Source organism: Scylla paramamosain, chromosome 37, assembly GCF_035594125.1.
Source record: "Scylla paramamosain isolate STU-SP2022 chromosome 37, ASM3559412v1, whole genome shotgun sequence".
Lineage (NCBI taxonomy): Eukaryota > Metazoa > Arthropoda > Malacostraca > Decapoda > Portunidae > Scylla > Scylla paramamosain.
Window position 1 is genome coordinate 5,578,847 of NC_087187.1, and position 18,685 is coordinate 5,597,531.

General features: G+C 44.0%; 1 protein-coding gene across 1 annotated transcript in view; it reads left to right on the forward strand.

The window, feature by feature from the left end:
• Nucleotides 1–33: 33 nt before the first annotated feature.
• The window catches only part of LOC135091424 (uncharacterized), a 28,344-nt gene continuing 9,692 nt past the window's right edge, over nt 34–18,685 (forward strand). The window contains exons 1-22 of the mRNA XM_063989066.1: nt 34–253; nt 790–947; nt 1,469–1,675; nt 2,493–2,681; nt 3,453–3,593; nt 3,732–3,883; nt 3,985–4,108; nt 4,582–4,766; nt 5,326–5,409; nt 6,200–6,280; nt 7,002–7,199; nt 7,701–7,882; nt 8,362–8,498; nt 9,275–10,448; nt 11,158–11,337; nt 11,471–11,615; nt 11,833–14,322; nt 14,772–14,889; nt 15,612–15,704; nt 16,412–16,521; nt 16,903–17,044; nt 17,764–17,928. Coding sequence (XP_063845136.1) covers nt 54–253; nt 790–947; nt 1,469–1,675; nt 2,493–2,681; nt 3,453–3,593; nt 3,732–3,883; nt 3,985–4,108; nt 4,582–4,766; nt 5,326–5,409; nt 6,200–6,280; nt 7,002–7,199; nt 7,701–7,882; nt 8,362–8,498; nt 9,275–10,448; nt 11,158–11,337; nt 11,471–11,615; nt 11,833–14,322; nt 14,772–14,889; nt 15,612–15,704; nt 16,412–16,521; nt 16,903–17,044; nt 17,764–17,928 — 6,655 coding nt within the window. The 5' untranslated portion in view covers nt 34–53. The remainder of the gene's footprint in view (nt 254–789; nt 948–1,468; nt 1,676–2,492; nt 2,682–3,452; nt 3,594–3,731; nt 3,884–3,984; nt 4,109–4,581; nt 4,767–5,325; nt 5,410–6,199; nt 6,281–7,001; nt 7,200–7,700; nt 7,883–8,361; nt 8,499–9,274; nt 10,449–11,157; nt 11,338–11,470; nt 11,616–11,832; nt 14,323–14,771; nt 14,890–15,611; nt 15,705–16,411; nt 16,522–16,902; nt 17,045–17,763; nt 17,929–18,685) is intronic.

An 18,685-nucleotide genomic window follows, 5' to 3' on the forward strand; every position in this document is an offset into this window, starting at 1 on the left:
ACCAGAATGAAAAAATAAGTCCCGTGCAGGATCAGCTGGGCGGGTAAACAAACATGTCCGCCCACCGCAACGCTAGCAAGGTAGTGGTGGTCAAAAAATGGACAGATTCTACCTTTACCATCGACACCATCCTCAGGGCGGACCTGGAGGCGAACAATAAGGGGTTTCTTGCTATACTAGGGGACGGCAGACTCTTCCTCACCACGTGGCTTAACAAGAAAATAAGTACAAAAGTTATCGAGGAAGTTTCAGAGTGAGTTGTTGTGTCCTTTTGTCTCGTGACGCGGGGCAGGGCGGGGTGCGGCAGGGGGGGAGGGGCGTGACAGGGCGTGGTGGTGCTGGGGGCGGTGTGGCATGGGGTTGACAGTACTGACAAGAGATTTAATTTTTAAAGAATCATAAAAAATGCAGTATAGTTATTGAATATCTAAGTAAATATGTTTGATGGATTGTAAATAAAAATAAATGAGTGCGTTTCATTAGTTTGTATTAATGTTAGCATCAATGATTGGTAATATTATTATTTACCGTTACTAATCATTCAAATTATCTGTCATTTTATGCTGTTAGGCTTAAATATTATTATCTTAATATTAAGTTTACAGAGAAATCAGTAAATTATAAACATTACTTTATTTTTGTAAGCAATACTAGAATGCTGCATTTCACTCAACACTTTTGCGTACAACCTATTGATCTGTGTTTGACTGTATGATGGATGCAGTAATGGGTCAGTCAGATGTGTGCATGTGTGGCGAGGCTGTAACCTTGCGTCTCCTGCATGGACAGTGGGTGCTGGCAGCGAGGTGGCGAGGAGAGCGAGGTGGTCATCACTCGGCAGACTGGTGCGCTGGTCCGGTACTCCCTGCACTTTGATACGGGGCTGTCATGCTCCCTCCAGCTGTCTGCACCCTCCCTCCTGGCGCTTATAAGGGAGAGGGACTCAAGTAAGGCACACTGCACTTCTTCTTTCCCTGTATTGTGCATGTGTGTGTGTGTGTGTGTGTGCGTGTTTACCTACTTGTATTTGTCTGTTTGTACTTTGTCAATATTTATTTTTGTTTATAACTCCATTTCATTTGTTTATGCATTTTTTGTCTAGTCTTGTTTGTTTTGGTTTCCTTGTATGATAAAACTCATTGGAAATTGATCTTTATCCAGCTGCTAAAAAGTACTCTTGTGGGCTGAAAAAGAGGGAGTTTGTGGAATAAAAAGCAATGTATAATACAATTTGTAACAGATAGAAGGGAAAAGCAGCCATTTCCATGATGCTCCAAAGAGAGACAGAACAAATGTGTAAAGATTTGATTTCTTTTTAACATTTGAGAAGTTGGCAGAGAAGGAAGAAGAGATAGAAAAGAACAAGAAAGAGGGAGGAAATAATGAAGAATAAAGAGGAAGATGGAGATAGAAGAGGAGGAGAAAAAGATTGAAGACACTTTGAACACATTCACGTCCTTCTTGACAGGCATTCGGTCACTGCGCAATGCCAAGGTCTGGGGACACAGCCAAGAGCACATCCTGCTGCAGCCCCAGAGTGACCGCCTGGTGCTGCTCGCCACCAATGCAGGCGGCTGTCCTTCCTGCCATGGGGTGATGCGTACACCACCCCTCCGCACCGCACACCTCTGCTACTCCAAGATCATCGCGCAGCCCATCACTGGTGCTGAGCTTTGTATCCTTTTGCATACACACACACACATACACACATACAGGGAGTCTTTAGTTCACAACAGTCTCAACTTCTGTTTTGTGGCTATGAATTATGACTTTATGGCACCATAGCATTAGCACAGGTGAGTGACACACTGTAGGTGCTTACTTAGGCTGGTTCAGACCTATGCTGATAATTGGCTTATGATGTGGCATAGGAACAGAGCTCAATGTAACTCAAAGATCCCTGTACATACATACATACATATACCAAGGTTCTGAAGAAGAGGGAATCCTGGATATTTGAAAGAAGACTAGAAAATGAGGAAAGGAAGATGTCTAAATAACACAAAGAAATACAGGTTTCCCCATAGAAGTCTACATATATATAAGAGATCAAAAGACAGATTGATGTAAGCTTAAAGTGTGCATTTGTTAAAGAAAAGATTGAATAGGTATAGATATGGTAACAGGACATGAGAGAAGCTCAGGCCTTGTCTACTGCAAGTACACACACACACACACACACACACACACACACACACACACACACACACACACACACACACACACACACACACACACACACACACACACACACACACACTAGAAGAGGTGATACAAGAAAAGAGTCTACATCAACTGGAAGGAAGGCTGGACAAATATAGATTTTAGATACAGCTCATGACCTGCATACTATAACTTGGTAAATACTCATATATATATATATATATATATATATATATATATATATATATATATATATATATATATATATATATATATATATATATATACACACACACCCTCAGAAGTGCCTTCCTTAATCCAAGCCTCAGATGAGTATGAGTTAAAGAACTGTCGCCTCCATGAGCTGGTGAGTCTGGGGCTGCAGCGAGTGGGGTCACAGTACACAGAGTGGGGTGCGCTGGCGTGCTCCACTTCGGGGGACACCATCGCCATCATGGACACAGAGAGACATCTCTACGTGACAGACTTCCGGCAGAGGGCACAGCTGGGCAAGAAAGGTGTGTGTTACAGCTGTTCATGTGCTGCACAGATGTAGTGTTGTAAACATATGTGGGACAGGACTGCATTCTTCACCATTTCAGTGTCTCATCTTGACAACTTCAAACAGGCACTAATGGATGTGATTGGGATTTTCAAGGCTGTTTAAGATCGTAATGATAGTTCAACTTGGGTTCTTTATCATCAGTAAATAAATCATTAATTGAAAACCTAACTAATTATGTCTGTGTCTTTGAAAATAGTTCTTACAAAACATCAGTGTTTCAGTGACATTCATTGCTTTCCATTGTAGTTTCTGTGTTGCATATAGAGCAGACTTCATTATCATCATTATTTCCTTCAGCATCTTTATTTTCTCTCATGGGTTAAATGGGTTACAAGTCTTCTCCAATGTAGTCACTGACATTCTCCTTCCTGATATTCATCCCTCTTACAACTTCCTCCATACAGCATCTCTAGGTCTTTGGTCTTCCCACTGGTCTTCCAACTAGGCTACCTCATACTTTTCTAGGCATATGTAGGCACCACCTCCTCCTTCCTCCCTCATGTCTTTCTTCACACACAATCTCCAGATCTTCTTTGGTCTTCCCATTGGTCTTCCAACTACCAACTCTTTTAAGTATAAACTTCCTCCCAACATTCCAGTATCACTTCACTCTGTACCTCAGCACACCACATCCACCACACACAACAGACTTCAGAACATAGATACATAAGTACTACATGTTGTATATTTGCAGCATCTAACCCTGTCGTTGCTGTGTTCCCAGGTGGAGTGGCCAGGTCACGCGTCACCCTCCACCAAGTGATATGGCCCTCCAGCATGCAGCCGTCACAAATCAGGGAGGTCACATTGGGCCTCTCTGACACCCTCCTCACTGTGTTTTGTCTGGTGGATGATGGCAACACAGGTGGGTAAGAGTGGGGTTACTGTGTGTGTGTGTGTGTGTGTGTGTGTGCGTGATTCACTTGTGGTCGTCTGCTGGTCACCCAGCCAGCCCTTCCCCTACAGAAAAAACATCTCAACCAAACTTATTTTCCCTCGACAGAATTCTATAACTACCTGAGCTTTGACATTGGCCTGAGCAGCATGAACAGCCACCACCGCTTTGGGGAAACAGTGGCCATCATCCCTGGCACCACACACCACCTGCCAGACCTCTTTCTCACCCCAGATGGCGTGGCGATGCTCATGGACGAGGTAGTGTTGTGTTTACCTAGTTGTATATCAGGGCTGTGGAATTGCTAACAAAAACACCCAATTCCAATTCCTAATTCCAATGTCTTTCCTCACCCCTTCAGGATGCCTCCATCAGCAGTGTGGACTCAGAGGTGGACCTTGGGGAGCTGCTGAGTGGGCTGCGGGAGGGCCTGGAGGAGCAGAGCATGGCCAAGGTGACGGAGGTGAAGGCAATGGTGGAGCAAGGTGTGTTTACCAAGCTGTGTTTACCTGAGTTACACTGGAGTGGTCCTGTCTTTGTATCTATTTTTTGTTCAGTCTTTTCTTTCAATTCATGTACACTTCTTGCTTCTTATCACCTCTCCTAGTGTATTTCTGGTAACTGTATTTGTTCATGTTGTTGTGTTTACCTAGTTACAGTACACAGGACCTGAGCTACATTAGAGTGGTCCTGTCTTTGGCAATCATTGGGATCAGTATCCCTCTCTTATAATAAGTACGTTCAAATCCTAGTCTGCTTAATTTGTAGTTTTTATCTGCATAATTTTTTATTGGTTTAAATTTGAACTAGATCTTATTTATGTTACTTTTACCTTTCATTTTAACATTACTAATATTTTTATGCAGTTTTATGATTCAGCGCCATATAATCTTTGTTGTTTTTGGTGCCACACAAAAAAAAATTTTAATCACTTCCCTTCATTTCTTTGCTTTGCCAGGCCTGAGTGTGTTTCTGGCCTCGTGCAACCATCAGGAGGACTGGGTGGGTCTGGCAGAGATGCGGGCAAGACAGTACGGCCAGCTGGCAGATCTCCTCCTGGGCTACATCCCTCAGTATGCTCAAAACGAGAACTCCCGAGCCTTTGCCCTGTCACTGAAGTACCTGGCCACTCACCACTTTCATGTGAGTGTTGATGCTGCCCCTCACGTATCAGTGCATGCTTTAGGGAACTTATGAATGTCTGGTGTTTGATAAGAAAAGTAAAGAATAAGAATATATAAAAAATAGAATATTTTGGCTTTGGTGATATTTAATGAGAAAAAATAAACCAGGGAAATAGATAAAAAGTAGAAGGAAATTTTGACTACAATGATATTTGATAAAGCGGAAAGAAAGAATGAATGAAAATAGGTAAAAATAGAAGGAAATTATAACCAGATTGAAGTAAAGAAGAAAATAAATAACTGACTTTTCCTAAAATGGTTCACAAAGAATTTTTTACACTACAAATACTTGATAAGAAAAGCAAAGAATGAAGATAGATCAGTGATTTTTCTGTAAATGCCACAAACATCAAGACTAACTTAAAATGCAGATAAAGTCTTCATAAATATAAACATGAGTACAAATTAGCATAATAATGCAGATAAAATTTCCATGAATCTAAATATGAGTAAAAATTGACTGAAAATACAAAAAAGTCACCATGAATATAAATATGAGTACGATTGTTCGTCTTCAGAGCATCCTGGAGGAGATGAACAATGTGCTGAAGTACATTGATGATGAGAACATTTCCCAGATGGTCCTTCAAATGTCAGAACAGGTGAGGCACAGTGTGGGTTGGTGTGTCAATAAAATATCTGCCTATCTGTCTTTGGCACATTTATTAAGCTCCAGATTCATTAATGTTATGGTCTCTTGTCCCGGCTACTTTTCACAGGTTCTAGTGGAAGGTATTGGGATTTTCAAGGGAGTGTAGTGGTAGTTGTTCATGTATTCAAGGGTGCTGTAATGGTAGTGATTGGTTAACAGATTCTAATGGAAGCTGATAGGGTTTTCAAAGGAGTGTAGTGGTAGTTGTTCATGTATTCAAGGGTGCTGTATTGGTGATGATAGGTTATCAGGTTCTAGTGGGAATTCTTGGGGTTTTAAATGTGTTTTCATGATTTTACCGATAGTTTGATAGGTCCTACTAGAAGTTGTTATTTTAAAAAGTGTTTTCTTGATTTAAGTGACAGTTCAACAGGTGGAAATTAATGGATTTTCTTTTAGGTGTTTTCATGATTCTAGTGACAGTTCATCAACCCCTAATGGAATTGAGGTTTTAAAAGGGTATTTTCATGATTCTAATGACAGTTCATCAGCCCGTAATGGAAGATATTAAGGTTGTAAAGGGTGTTTTCATAATTCTAGTGACAGTTCATGTAGATCCTAGTGGAAGATATTGAGATTGTAAAGGGCATTTTCATCATTCTATTGACAGTTAAAGTAAAGCCTAGTGGAAGATATTAAGGTTGTAAAGGGTGTTTTCATGATTCTAGTGATAGTTCAGCAGGCCATAGTTGAAGTGTACAGAGAATTTAAAGTAACTTTTTGCCTCATTTCATCCTCAGGTGTCCTTTTACCAGCGCAGTGCTGAGATGTTACAGCTTCCTGAGACAGACTTTCAGGCCGGCCATGCAGAGCTGTATGATGTGAGTATGTCCTCTGGTGCTGAACTAAAAAAATAAATAAATAAATAGAAAATGTAACTTCTTCAGCTGATGTGAATATTGCAATCTCCATCACACCTCTCTGTGATGCACCCTTCTAATATTACTGACCAATTTGTTTTGCTGTGACTGTGGCCTTTACTGCAGGATTACCTAAACACCTAACCAAAAAGCAGCTACAGTCTATCTCTCCTTTCTTCTTTGGCTGATGTAAGCTTGTCTGGATTTCCATCTCACTGAATTGAGTTTGACATCGTTGTAAGAAAGAAAAGAAAAAGGAGACTTGATAGGAATATACAGGGCAATAACACACACACACACACACACACACATTTCTATAGATGTTATTCCTTCCCATGACTTGAACCATTCCAAAGAAGAGTATCAAAACACCTCTGGGACTCAAGTGGCTTACTTAGGGATCATATCTGTAATTGTCTTTGGAAGTGATGAATTGAACATACTTTTCCTTTAATTTTTTGTTCTCTTGGCTGAACTCTTTGACACTTAAAAAGCAAAACAACAAAATAAGCATGGAAGGAATGCCTATCAATATCCAGGGAAGTGATAACCTGAGCACACTTTTCTTTTAATTTTTGTTTTCTTGGCTGAACTCCTTGACACCTAAAAAACAAAACAAAAACAAGCATGGGAGGAATATCTACCTATACCTCACAGTAATCCCACCCTCTCCATCACACAGGCGTGGGGAGACAAGCCCATGAAGAAGATAGTGGAGGATGCGGTGAGCAAGGAGTGCCTGAAGGCGGCGGAGTCCTACCTGCAGCTGAAGCCCTGGGTATATGGCACAGTCACCACCTCCACCCTGCTGGCCTGCTGCATTGACGTGGCACGGGAGAAGGCCACAGAGGAGGCTCAGCTCAATGTTATGCTGGTGGCTGTGAGTGCTGGTGGTGGTGCTATAAGTGGATTGCAGTGCAGTAAACTCTGGATATAAGACTGTTTGCAGGGGAGGCCAATTTGTTATATTCAAGGATTCACTATCTGATGGTCATTATGCATGTTGGTCCTTTAACAATCTCAAGTCATTGAGTAATATGCATGCACTTACATTTTAAAGCCTTTTGCCACATTTAGCAAAAATAAGCTTCCTATAAGTATTGGTTGTTTGAGAAACTCTGAGTGTTTGTTGTTTTTGCCTCTTACAATGACCAAGAGTATGTTAAATGTAAGACTTGTTCAGTTGGCTCATTATATCTGACATTTACCATTTGCTACATCAAGGTTCATTATATCAATAATTTACTGTATATTAATATTCATTTCATAAATTTTCCATGTCAGGAATATTTGACCAGTGACACCTCAGAAGAAGCTGGCCTTTGTCATTCTTCTTATTTGCTTATATTCTTGTGTTGTTAGACATGACCTGCACTCACAGATTGAGGACTACGGGGAAGCCCTGCACCGGCTGCTGCTCTCCAGCGATGACCTGTTTGAGGTGCACATGGTGGGGCGGGCACTGGGGGCGAGGGGCCTGCTGGGGGCTGGCGAGGCACTGGCTGTCACTGTGGTGGTGGCTATACACAGGACGCTGCCAGACCTGCTCACCCTGCCTCCCAGGTGAGGGTGGTTGTGGGATTGGTGGTGGTGGTGGTAAGCAGGCATATATACATAGTGGGATACTTGGCATAAGATATGTATGACTTACCCGTACAACCAACACACTATCTGACCGAAAAATATTATTTTTATTGCTTTACTTATGATGTCTAACTTGACAAATGACCAACTTGGCACTTGGATGAATTAAAAATTTATTAATTTTTTAAAACTTTATTAGGACATTTACTTGTGATACGTACTTCACTAGGCATTGTAGGATAAAAGATGTTTATAGGCTTTTATTGCACTTATAAGTGACAAAAACATTTTATAAAGTCTTGCCATCCAATCGTTTTTTTCTTGTGATGGCAGTTTTGGAATGGATCATGGTGATAAGCCAAGTACACTAGAATAGATAACAAGAGTATTATTATAATCATCATTGGTCCATGTCTCTTCTTCCTACACTTCACCTGTTCATCCCTTCCCTCTGCCAGGCGATGGGTGGAGCTTGTGAGCCAGGCCGAGTCGTGCCCCACTAAGGTGACGGCCCCCATCACGGTGGGTCAGGTGGCTGGCTGGTCCAACCTGGCCATGATGTTTGTACTGTGTGATCTCTTTGCCTACAGTGGAGGTGAGCACATATTTGTGTGTGTGTGTGTGTGTGTGTGTGTGTGTGTGTGTGTATTTTTTTTTACTGTATTGATTTAAGCTTTTTATACCCTATCTTTTAATAATGGTGTGTGTGTGTGTGTGTGTGTGTGTGTGTGTGTGTGTGTGTGTATGTGTTGTATTGTATTCACTTGATAGTAGTTTAATGATTTCTCTTTGAATTGATGTCATGTTTCCATAATTCTTTTTGCCAACTTTGAAAGAATTCTTTTGTGTTAGTTTAGAAGTTATAATCTCATTTATTTGTGTTTGCTCACAGTATTCATGTTTCTTTTTATGTATATTTTTTCCATATATATTTTTATTATTTTACGCCTTTCTATCTTTCTCTCTTATTTGGTATTCATGTTATTCCTGTAATGGTTGTCACTTCATTATCATTAATATACATTTATAATTTTTTTTTTACTCTTTTTCTTCTTTTCTTTTTCTCTTTATGGTAACATTTATAGACCATTTCTCCTTTGAAGAGCTGCTTCTTAATGTGCAGAAAGAAGATGCTTCCTGGTCCCTGGGTCAGTCATCCCTGCATGTCCTCCTTATCCTATAGTAATTCATTCCTATATCCTTTCATCCATCTGTAGTGTCACTCTTGTATATCCTCTCTTTCCTCTCATCTTCCTGTAATAACTCAGTTGTCCCTTCATTTCCTCCTCCTCCTCCTCCTCTCTGTTGAGTATTTATGTTCACCCAGCCATTGGTACTGGTGTGGCACTCAGTATGTGTGTTGTGCCTCAGAGGTGGAGACACTGGGGCCAGTGGAAGGTGCAGCAGCCTGGCAGTACCTGCTGCACCAGCATGATCTCAGAAACCTGCGGCGCTGGCTGGACCGGGAGTTTGTGGCCCCTGAGGAGGATGCAGGAGGAGGTGAGGAGGTGCCCCTGGAGGAAGCTGCCTGGCTGCATCCCAGCAACAGGTTGTCCAGGCTGGAGGGCAGCAATGGAGGAGAGAGGGGCAGCCACACCCCAGAGCCAACATATTCTGCCTTCAACCTGCTGAGTGAGCCGCTCTACAGCAGCGATGTGGAGTCATCAGTTCGCTCACATGACTCACTGGACTCGGCCTCAGTGGCAGCCAGCGAGGGCGACACCTGGAGCGTGCGCAGCTTTGAAATGCACGACCGGCGGGAGACAGTGTGGCCAGCAGAACGCCTGTGGCCCATCACGCAAGCCATGGTGGACCTGCTGAAGGCCACTGACCCCTTCTCAGATCTGCTGCTGAACCTACTGGCCCAGCGAGGTGTCTTTGCCTCCGAGGAGCGTGTCTCGGCCCCAGCCCTGGTGCGTCGCCTGCAGGTGTCTGGGGCCATGGCAGCCGTGAGGAACCTGGGAGGGGAGCATCCCTGCCAGACTTTTGGGAGGGACATCCACAGGACAGTCTTGCAGCATATGACTGCCAAAGGTCTGCCTCTCCCAGCCTATGACTATGCTGGTGACTTCAGCCCTGAAGGCATGGAAGGTGTGGAGGGGCCGGCCTGGACCAGGATGGTGCAGCCCTTCATGAACCTCCTGGAGGTGAAGGACAGGCAGGCAGTGTTTCGTGCCTGCCTCACCAACCTGCAGGTGGTAGTGGAGCACTGCCATAGCTCTCAGGAGGTGCTGCTCCCTGCCTTCCTCACCATGCTGTATGCTCCCAGCCACACCCTGAAGGACTTCCTGGACCTGGAGGGAGACAGGCCCACCTCAGGACAGCAGGGCAGTGATGGAGAGGTGGAGCAGTTGTGTGGCCTGCTGGTCCAGCACTCCCTCACCCCCCAGCAGGTGGTGGAGGGCCTGGTGGAGTCCTTCCCTTATCTGCACAAGGTGTTCCAGAAGGAAGAAAGTAATTCAGCTGATGTGACGGTGTATGACCTCCTGTCTGGTGCAGTGCCCTTTGACCTGACGCGACTCTTCACCTTCCAGGAGCACAACAGGTGGGCTCCCTCTCCTCACTGCTGCAGCTCCTTTGTCTTGATGTATGGGAGGGATGGAAAGACTGTAGTTTGTAGGTGAGATGGGAACAACTTGTAGCCTTGCACTTTATTCTTACAGACTCCTGTTGCCTTTGTCTCCTCTTATCAGGCAGCTATGATTGTATGTCCCATAGGAATTATATTAATGTCCTTGTACCTCTTTCTTATTGTTTTGATTTCTTGATTTTAGTTATAGTGATGATTATTTTTCCTGTCAGCATTGTATTCATGCCCATATGCCTCCAACCATAATCCTTTCAGCCCTTCGTGATCATTTTACCTAGATTGGGAACCTGCTAGACTCTCATTTGTCAAGAGTGACCTGTCTCAATCCCCAATGATGCTCTTTCATGGCCACTTATTACCACAGTCCTTAGATTAAATTCCCAGTGTGTCCATGATACTTTACAGGTGACATGACACCTACACACTCCCATCACTTAGGACCATATTCTGGAACACTTTTTTTGCTGCACCTCTACTGCTTTCAAAGGCTCTTGTTGAAGTGACAGGTTTTTAAGAATTTTTACAGTTCTAGCAACAGATTAACAAGAATTCTATGTTATTAAGAGGAAAAATACTCTTGAGAACCAAGCTAATAATCCCTGTGGCCTTGGAAAAGAGTATGATGAGAGAGCAGAGCATTTCAAAATACAAGTGTTACTTCCAGACATGGCTACGACGAGCAGACCAAGTTGCCGTGCTGGAGTGATGAGGAGCTGGTGAGTCAACACGGCATCCACCACAACCTGGACGCCATGTACTACCTGAGGGAGGGCCGCCCCACCTATGCCTGCGCTTCACTGCTGGCTGCCTCACTCTCCTCCACAACACCCTCCTCCAAGGCCAGGTGAGGCATGCATGGCACCTCACACACACACACACACACACACACACACACACACACACACACACACACACTGCAACATTTGTTTTTTTAATGCATTACACTCCACCCCACTCATTGTTCTCCCACCCCACAGACTGGAGGACTTCCGCAACAAAGTGTATGGTGTTGCCCTGAGCAGCTGGCCAGACCGCTCAGTGTGCTCAGCCTGTGTGGCAGTGTTGCTCATGGCCGGCCTGGACGCTGAGATGCTGCGAGTGATTCTGACATCTGCCTACTTGGTGAGTTACCTTCTTGCATCATTGCTCTGTGTTGGTCTGTTCAGTTTTCTTACTTTGTTTTGATTTTTGTTAGCTGTGCACACGTGTGTGTGTGTGTGTGTGTGTGTGTACCCCATAAGATTACCTTACATCTTTCACTGGTGTATGTCTTGATGAAGTGCTCACCTTCACCTCAGCCAGCTAGCAGGCAGCACACTAACAGATTTAAAATCTGCAGATCTACTCAATCCGCACCTCATGGCGTGGCAAGCTGAGTCAGGAGAAGAAGAAAGGACATGAGAGCCTGGTTGAGTCTGACATCAGCTGTGTCCTGCAGCATCTGTGTGCTGTGGACACCAGGATGGAGGCAGCTGCCACTCTCTTGGAGATGCTGGAGGCCAGTGTCATCCTGTCAGCCTCAGACAGGCTGTTGGACACGAAGGGAACACACGGGCCAAGTGACCTGCTGGCATCGGGCATGCCCCTGAGTCCTGTGGTGGAGACCCTGGGCAAGGTGTTCCAAGATGCTCTGACACAGCAGCAGGTTCAGACCATGTGTGAAGGCACCAGGCTGTGTGTGGAGTTTGCCTTGCTGTACTCTCTGCCATGGCCCTGCAAGCTGCTCACCAAGCTGGCTGAAGCTGACCAGTGGGTGATCTTCCTTGTTTTGGTGCAGGTGTTCAACTTTCCCAAGATGGAGGTGCTCAAGGCGGCCGAGTCATTCAGCGTGGTCTCCCTACGGGAACACATGACCCTGGCCATCTCCCATGTGTGCTACTACAAGAAGAGGACGGAAAGGATGGGAAGGTCTGCCCGCAGCAAGAGGTCAGCACTGTATGCCAAGATTGGCATCAAATCCCGTGAGGGCTCCCCATCGTCAAGCCAGAGTGGAGATGAAAGGGGCAGGAGTTCCAGTCCCAGTGATGTGGATGCTTCAACAGTGGATGATGCAATGTCCCTCACCACAACAGAGACCAACCTGGACCTTGGGGTGGACACCTGGCTTGCGAAGAACCCCAAGGATCTGTTCTCGGTCCTGATGCAGTGCCACTTGCAGGAGAACCCTCCCGGGGAGCTGATCACGGCAGCAGCCGCCCTCGGCCTGCCTGTGCTGGCTTCGTTTGCTGGTTGTTACGGGAAAGATAATATCATTCTGTGCCTCACAGTGTTCCTGTACACAAAGCTGCCACACAACATCAAGATGACGCTGCATCACAGGATTGCCAAGAAGGACATTCCACCTCCACCTGCTGGGAACAAGCCAGAGAAGGACCAGGTTCCCTCCCGGAAGAATAACTGCTGCCGTGCTTGTGACATGGGCATCCTGTGCTGTGGGCCGGTGGAGCTGCGGCTCATTGTGCTGGCCCACATGTCCATTGGCCTGGTGCACGTGGTGAGTGATGGCCTGAGGGCATTCAAGCGGCATCATTCCCTCCAGCATCTCACCCTGGCCATCCAGGAGGCCAAGGGCGTGTGCAACCAGGAGCTCATGGCCAAGCGGCTGTCAGACAGTGCCAAGTTCATGAACAAAGAGTTGGAGGCAGAGCAGCCAAGCACTGGGATGGGACCTGAGTGGGCGATAGCCATGGCCCGAGACATCATTGCCACAGCCCTGGATGAGTACCTGACCAACAGCCATCAGCGCCGTCATTTCATCTCGGCCCTCACTGCTGTTAGTCAGCTGCCACCATTCTGCAACCACTCAATCAACTGGATGCTGGTGGGTCAGCTATGTGAGGTGGTGGGAGAGGTCAGACACAAGATCAGCTATAAGGAGCTGCTGGAGAGTTTTGAGGCAGGCACGGTCAAGGACTTTGCTAGGGAGGTTGTGGAAGGCCTGAGGGAGAAGCGGTGTTTCTCAGAGGCCCTGCAGGTGTGCCAGCTGGTGGACCTGCCAGTGTTTACCATCGTGTGTGGCCAGCTGAGGGCAGAGTTTGAGAATGGAAAATTGAGCGTGAGAAGCAGCTACACTGGCCTAGAGCGCTTCCTGTGCCGTGGCCACAAGCAGCTGTGTGAGAAGACAGTGCCCCCAGAACACGCCTGCACCTTCTTCACCACCATTAGTGAGGAGGTGCCCCTGAGTGCCATGCAGTACCTGTGCCTGCAATATGCCCTGGTGTGGTGCTACAAGTCTCTGCCACACCCACACCCCAACACCACTGATTCACTGCACACTCAGGGCCCCCACTCACCTCCCCCTCAGGAACCAGTCTCCCCACAGCCACACACACCTCAGTCTGAAGACCCAGCAGAGTCCCTCATGACCACGCTGGAGCACAGGATGTGGAGGGCATACATCCAGTCCCATTGCAACAAGGAGGCGGAAGCTGGCTGCCTCTCAGTCTCCCTGCCCGAGGTGTTGGGCAGGTGGCCATGGGAGGGAGAGGATGGGGTGAGCAGTCTGGACATGGGGCAGATATTGAAGGCAGCTGGCCTCACTCCTGCCTTCCTCACCCTCAGTCTCTCCAACTTGAGTAATTCCTCCATGCCTGACACCAAAGATGGCACAAGTTGCACTACAGCCGGTCAGGCAGGAAATGAGGCATCCTCCAGCCAGGGCAACAGTGGGGATGAGCAGGATGAGGCCAGCAGTGGACAGCAGGAAGGTGATGTCCAAGAGGAGGAGGACAAGTGCTGGGCCATCCAAGAGCTGGTAGACACATTTATAGACCGAGGGATGCTGGTCACTGCCTGCCGTGTTCTCATTGCCTTTGGGGAGGACAGCAGGGTGAGTACAGTGGTGTGGGAGTGTTAATGAAGTATGTGGTGGTGCAAGGGATTATATGGCATTTTTTTTTTGTGTCCTGTCAAATATCTAGCTTTTGTCTACAGAACAGTAGATCTTTTCTGCCTGTTTCTTTATATTGTTCAAACATTTCATTGTTTCTCAAATTTACATCCTGTCTTTTCTCTGCAGTAATAAAAGTCATATTTTCTGGCCATTTCTTCCAGCACATAATGAAATTATATATTTGTTCCTACAGTAATAGTAGTTATAATAATAATGATACTACTACTACTACTACTACTACTACTACTACTACTACTACTACTACTACTACTACTACTACTACTACTACTACTAGATTTTTTTCTGCACATTTCTTTCAGCCAATTCATTAACTTGTTTATTGTATTGAGGTCACATTTCTCAGTCTCCTTTCTGTGCATTATCAGAACATGCAACGGTTGCTGCTGCTGCTGAGACTCGCTGAGGGCAGCAAGATGGACATGGCTGAGAAGGAGGCAACCCCACAGAACCCCGTCAGCCGCAGAGACAAGCAAAGAACACTGAGTAAGGCACCCGCATCTCATTGTCTACTTGTTCTTCACTTTTCATGTCACTGCTGCCCTGTTTGCATGTTTGCTTAATTTCTTGTCACTTGTTATTTTAGATCGTATTCTGAAACACTTATGTGCCACAACTTAACTTCATTCAGAAGGCTTAAGTTGAAGTTACACAGGTTTTTAAGTGTGTTTTCATGATTCTAGTGACAGATTAACAGGATTTCTACATTATTAATAGGAGAAACACTCTTGAGAACCTGGCTTATCATCTCTGTGGCCTTTGGAAATGGTTGTGGTTAGAGTAGTGTTTCAGAAAACTGGCCTTTGTGCTATTCTTGTTTGTTTGGTTCACTGTTATAACTTGTTTTTCTTTGTGTCATTGCTGTTTTGTGTGTTTTTGTTAGTCTTGTTTGCTTTATTTGTTCCTTGTTAGTTTTTTTTTTCACTGCTGCTTTTTTCTTTGATTTTTTTGTTACTCTTGTTTGTTTGGTTGTTTGTGTCTCTCTTGTCTGTCCTCATCACTGTAGTTTCTTTGATTGCTCATGTCACTAGCTTGTTTATTGGTTTGTTGATGTATCTGTAGCTTGTTTATATCACTACAGACTAAGCATCACTGTTTACTTGTTTGTTTTATATCACCACTAATTTATTTACTCCTATTGGCACTGTTTACTTTATTTACTTGTTTATTAAGGTGATTCTTCTCCCTCCTTCCCCAACCCACCTCAGGCCGCAGCAGCACTCGAGGCAGCATCTACAGCACCACCTCACTTGATGATGATCTCAGCACTCACATTGCCCCCCTCAGCAGAGTAGTGGCTGGTGAGTGCTGCTCTTTCTCTCTCTCTCTCTCTCTCTCTCTCTCTCTCTCTCTCTCTCTCTCATACCATAGAGGAGAATTATAAGTAAAGGATGCAAGGAAACAAGTATAGAAAGTATTGCAAGAAGAAAGGAATAAAGAAAGATAAGGATATTGAATATATTGGAATGAGAGAAGATAATAGCTTCTCTCTCTCTCTCTCTCTCTCTCTCTCTCTCTCTCTCTCTCTCTCCTCTCTCTCTCTCTCTCTCTCTCTCTCTCTCTCTCTCTCTCTCTCTCTCTCTCTCTCTCTCTCTCTCTCTCTCTCTCTCTCTCTCTCTCTCTCTCTCTCTCTCTATCAACTTGCAAGTTCATTATGAGCTCTGTCTTATTCAAATATTTTTGATAACCTAACATAACCTAACATGATCTATCCTAACCTAACCTATCCTGTCCTATGCCATCCTAACCTAACCTATCCAGACCAATCTTAACCTAGCCTCTCCAATCCTATCCTGTCCTAACCTAACCTATCCTGTCCTCTCATAACCTATCCCCAAAATAAATAGGCTGATCTAATTTTCATATTAATCCCCAAATCTAGCCTAACCTAACATAGCCTAATCTAAACACAACACAGTCTAACCTAACATACCCCACCCAAAAAAATATCAAGCAATCATGTTATGTAAAGAGTACTAAGAGGTGGTGTGGTGTGGTGTGGTGGCAGGCCTGGCAGTGGGACGCAGGACTACGGAGCGAATCATTGTGCTGTACAAGGTGGCACTGGTGCTGGACCTCTCCTACTTGTATGTGGTGCATCACCCCAACCCCATCACAGTGAGTGCCTCCATAACACTGGTGCTGGCTCATTTGTTTGTGTGGGGCTAGACGTACAAGAGAACATGATGAAACTTTGCATTTGTGTAGAATTAAAGAAATACAAGTGGACGTGACAAGCCTCTGCATTAGTTAAGGGGTAAAGAAATACAAGAGGATATTATAATGTGCTTTTTCCCATCAGTGGTGTTATTTAAGATTATATGCTAAACTTGCACAACATTTTAGAAGACATTTGAGAAGACAAGAGTTTGAAAAGACAGTTTGAAAATGTAGATAGGAGTTTGCAATTTTGAGAAGACAGAAGTTTGAAATTTAATGCACAATTAAGTGAATTGAGTTGTTGTGGAGTATTATGTTAAGTGTGGCTCCCCTTCACAGTTGCTGTCCCTGGTGCTGCGCCTGCATCGCTGTGGCATGGTGCAGCTGGCTCGGGACCTCATCCAGGCCATGCCCATTCGTGATGCTGACGTGCAGAGCTTCCTTGTGGAGGAGGCTGTGGCCACCATTGCTGCCGGGCCAGGTGAGACACATACACACACACAAAAAATAAATAAATAAATAAATAAATAATAATAATAATAATAATAATAATAATAATAATAATAATAATAATAATAGTAATAATGATAATAATAATAATAATAAAGAAAAATTAAATAAAGAAAGAAAGAAAAAGAAAAAGGAAGAAAAGATACCATTAAATAACTACAAAATACTTAAAGGAACATCATCACAAAAAAAAAATGACAAAGTGCCTCATGAGATATTATTTTGTTTCCCTTAACCTTTATCCTTTCCCTTCCATAATCCCATTGTCTCCCTCTCCTTTCCCTGACTGCTCTCTAACAGTTCCCTTTTCCCTTTCTTTCCCTAATTACGGCAGCCTTCCTCTATCCTTCCTTCCTCCCTGGCTGTTACCATTTTTCTACACACATCTCAATAATTACCTCTACATGAAAGTTTTGTTTATATTACCTATCATAGTTATTATTATTACCTTCAGGCTATTCCAAAATATCACATGTGTATATGTGTTTGTTTATCTAGTTGCAGTATACAGGCCCTGTTTCTTATGCCAAGGTTATTTCTATTTGGCTGTATCACTTCTAGTCTTTGCAAAGTTGCTGTTTCTAGCTTTATTTTTCTTATCCTTTCAAATCAAATCATAGAAGTAGGAAAAAAAGACATGCTAAACAACTGCACCTTTTGAACAACTGTCCCTGTGTTTCCTGGTGCCAGAGGCCACACGCAGCAGCCAGAGGGACTGCCTGCTGCTGTGGGAGGAGCTGGAGGCGCAGTGGAAGGAGCTCATCACCCTCACCAAGGACCTGTCTGGCCTGGCCACACAGCTCCTGGATGTGGGCCAGTGCCTCGGCTCATCCTACCCTGACCAGGTGGAGAAAGGTGAAGGCGTTGCTCCACTCTTGTTTGTACACTATTTTTTTTGTTTTGATCTTATTTTATTTATTTATGAAGGGGAGTTCTTTGATCTATTATTGTTTGTACAGGATTTTTTTTATTTCATTTTATTTATTTATTTATTTGTTTATACCTTTATTTTTTTTGTAGGAAGTGTCAAGTTTGCAGTGTCTTGTCTTTTGATGCCAAATTATCATGTTCTTTGTTTTTTTTTTGTTTTTTTTTTTTTTTTTTTTTTTTTAGTGGATGTCAAATTTGTAATGTCTTGTCTTTTGATGTTAGATTATCATGTTCTTTAATTAAATGTATATTGTATATGTATACCTGTATGTTGTTTTACAGAGTAAGTTGAGCCTGTGATGTCCCATCTTTTCATACCAAAGTATCACAATATTCTCTAAATTCATGTATTCTATTTGTGTGTGTATTAACCAATTTGTATCTTCACAGGATTAAAACTAGCTCGTAATCTCCTGGCTTAGCACTATATTACCTTATTCTCTAAAGATATGTACATTTTATTCACACAAACACTTACACCATTCTTTCCCCCAAACAGTGCACACAACATTCTCTAAATTCACATATACTGCTTGTGTGTATATTTACCTATATGTGTCTTCACGAGATTAAAACAAACATCATAATGTCCCCACCTTAGCATCAAACCATTTCATTCTCTAAAGACTTGTACATTTTATTCACACAAGCATCCTTTACACACTCACTCATTCACCATTCT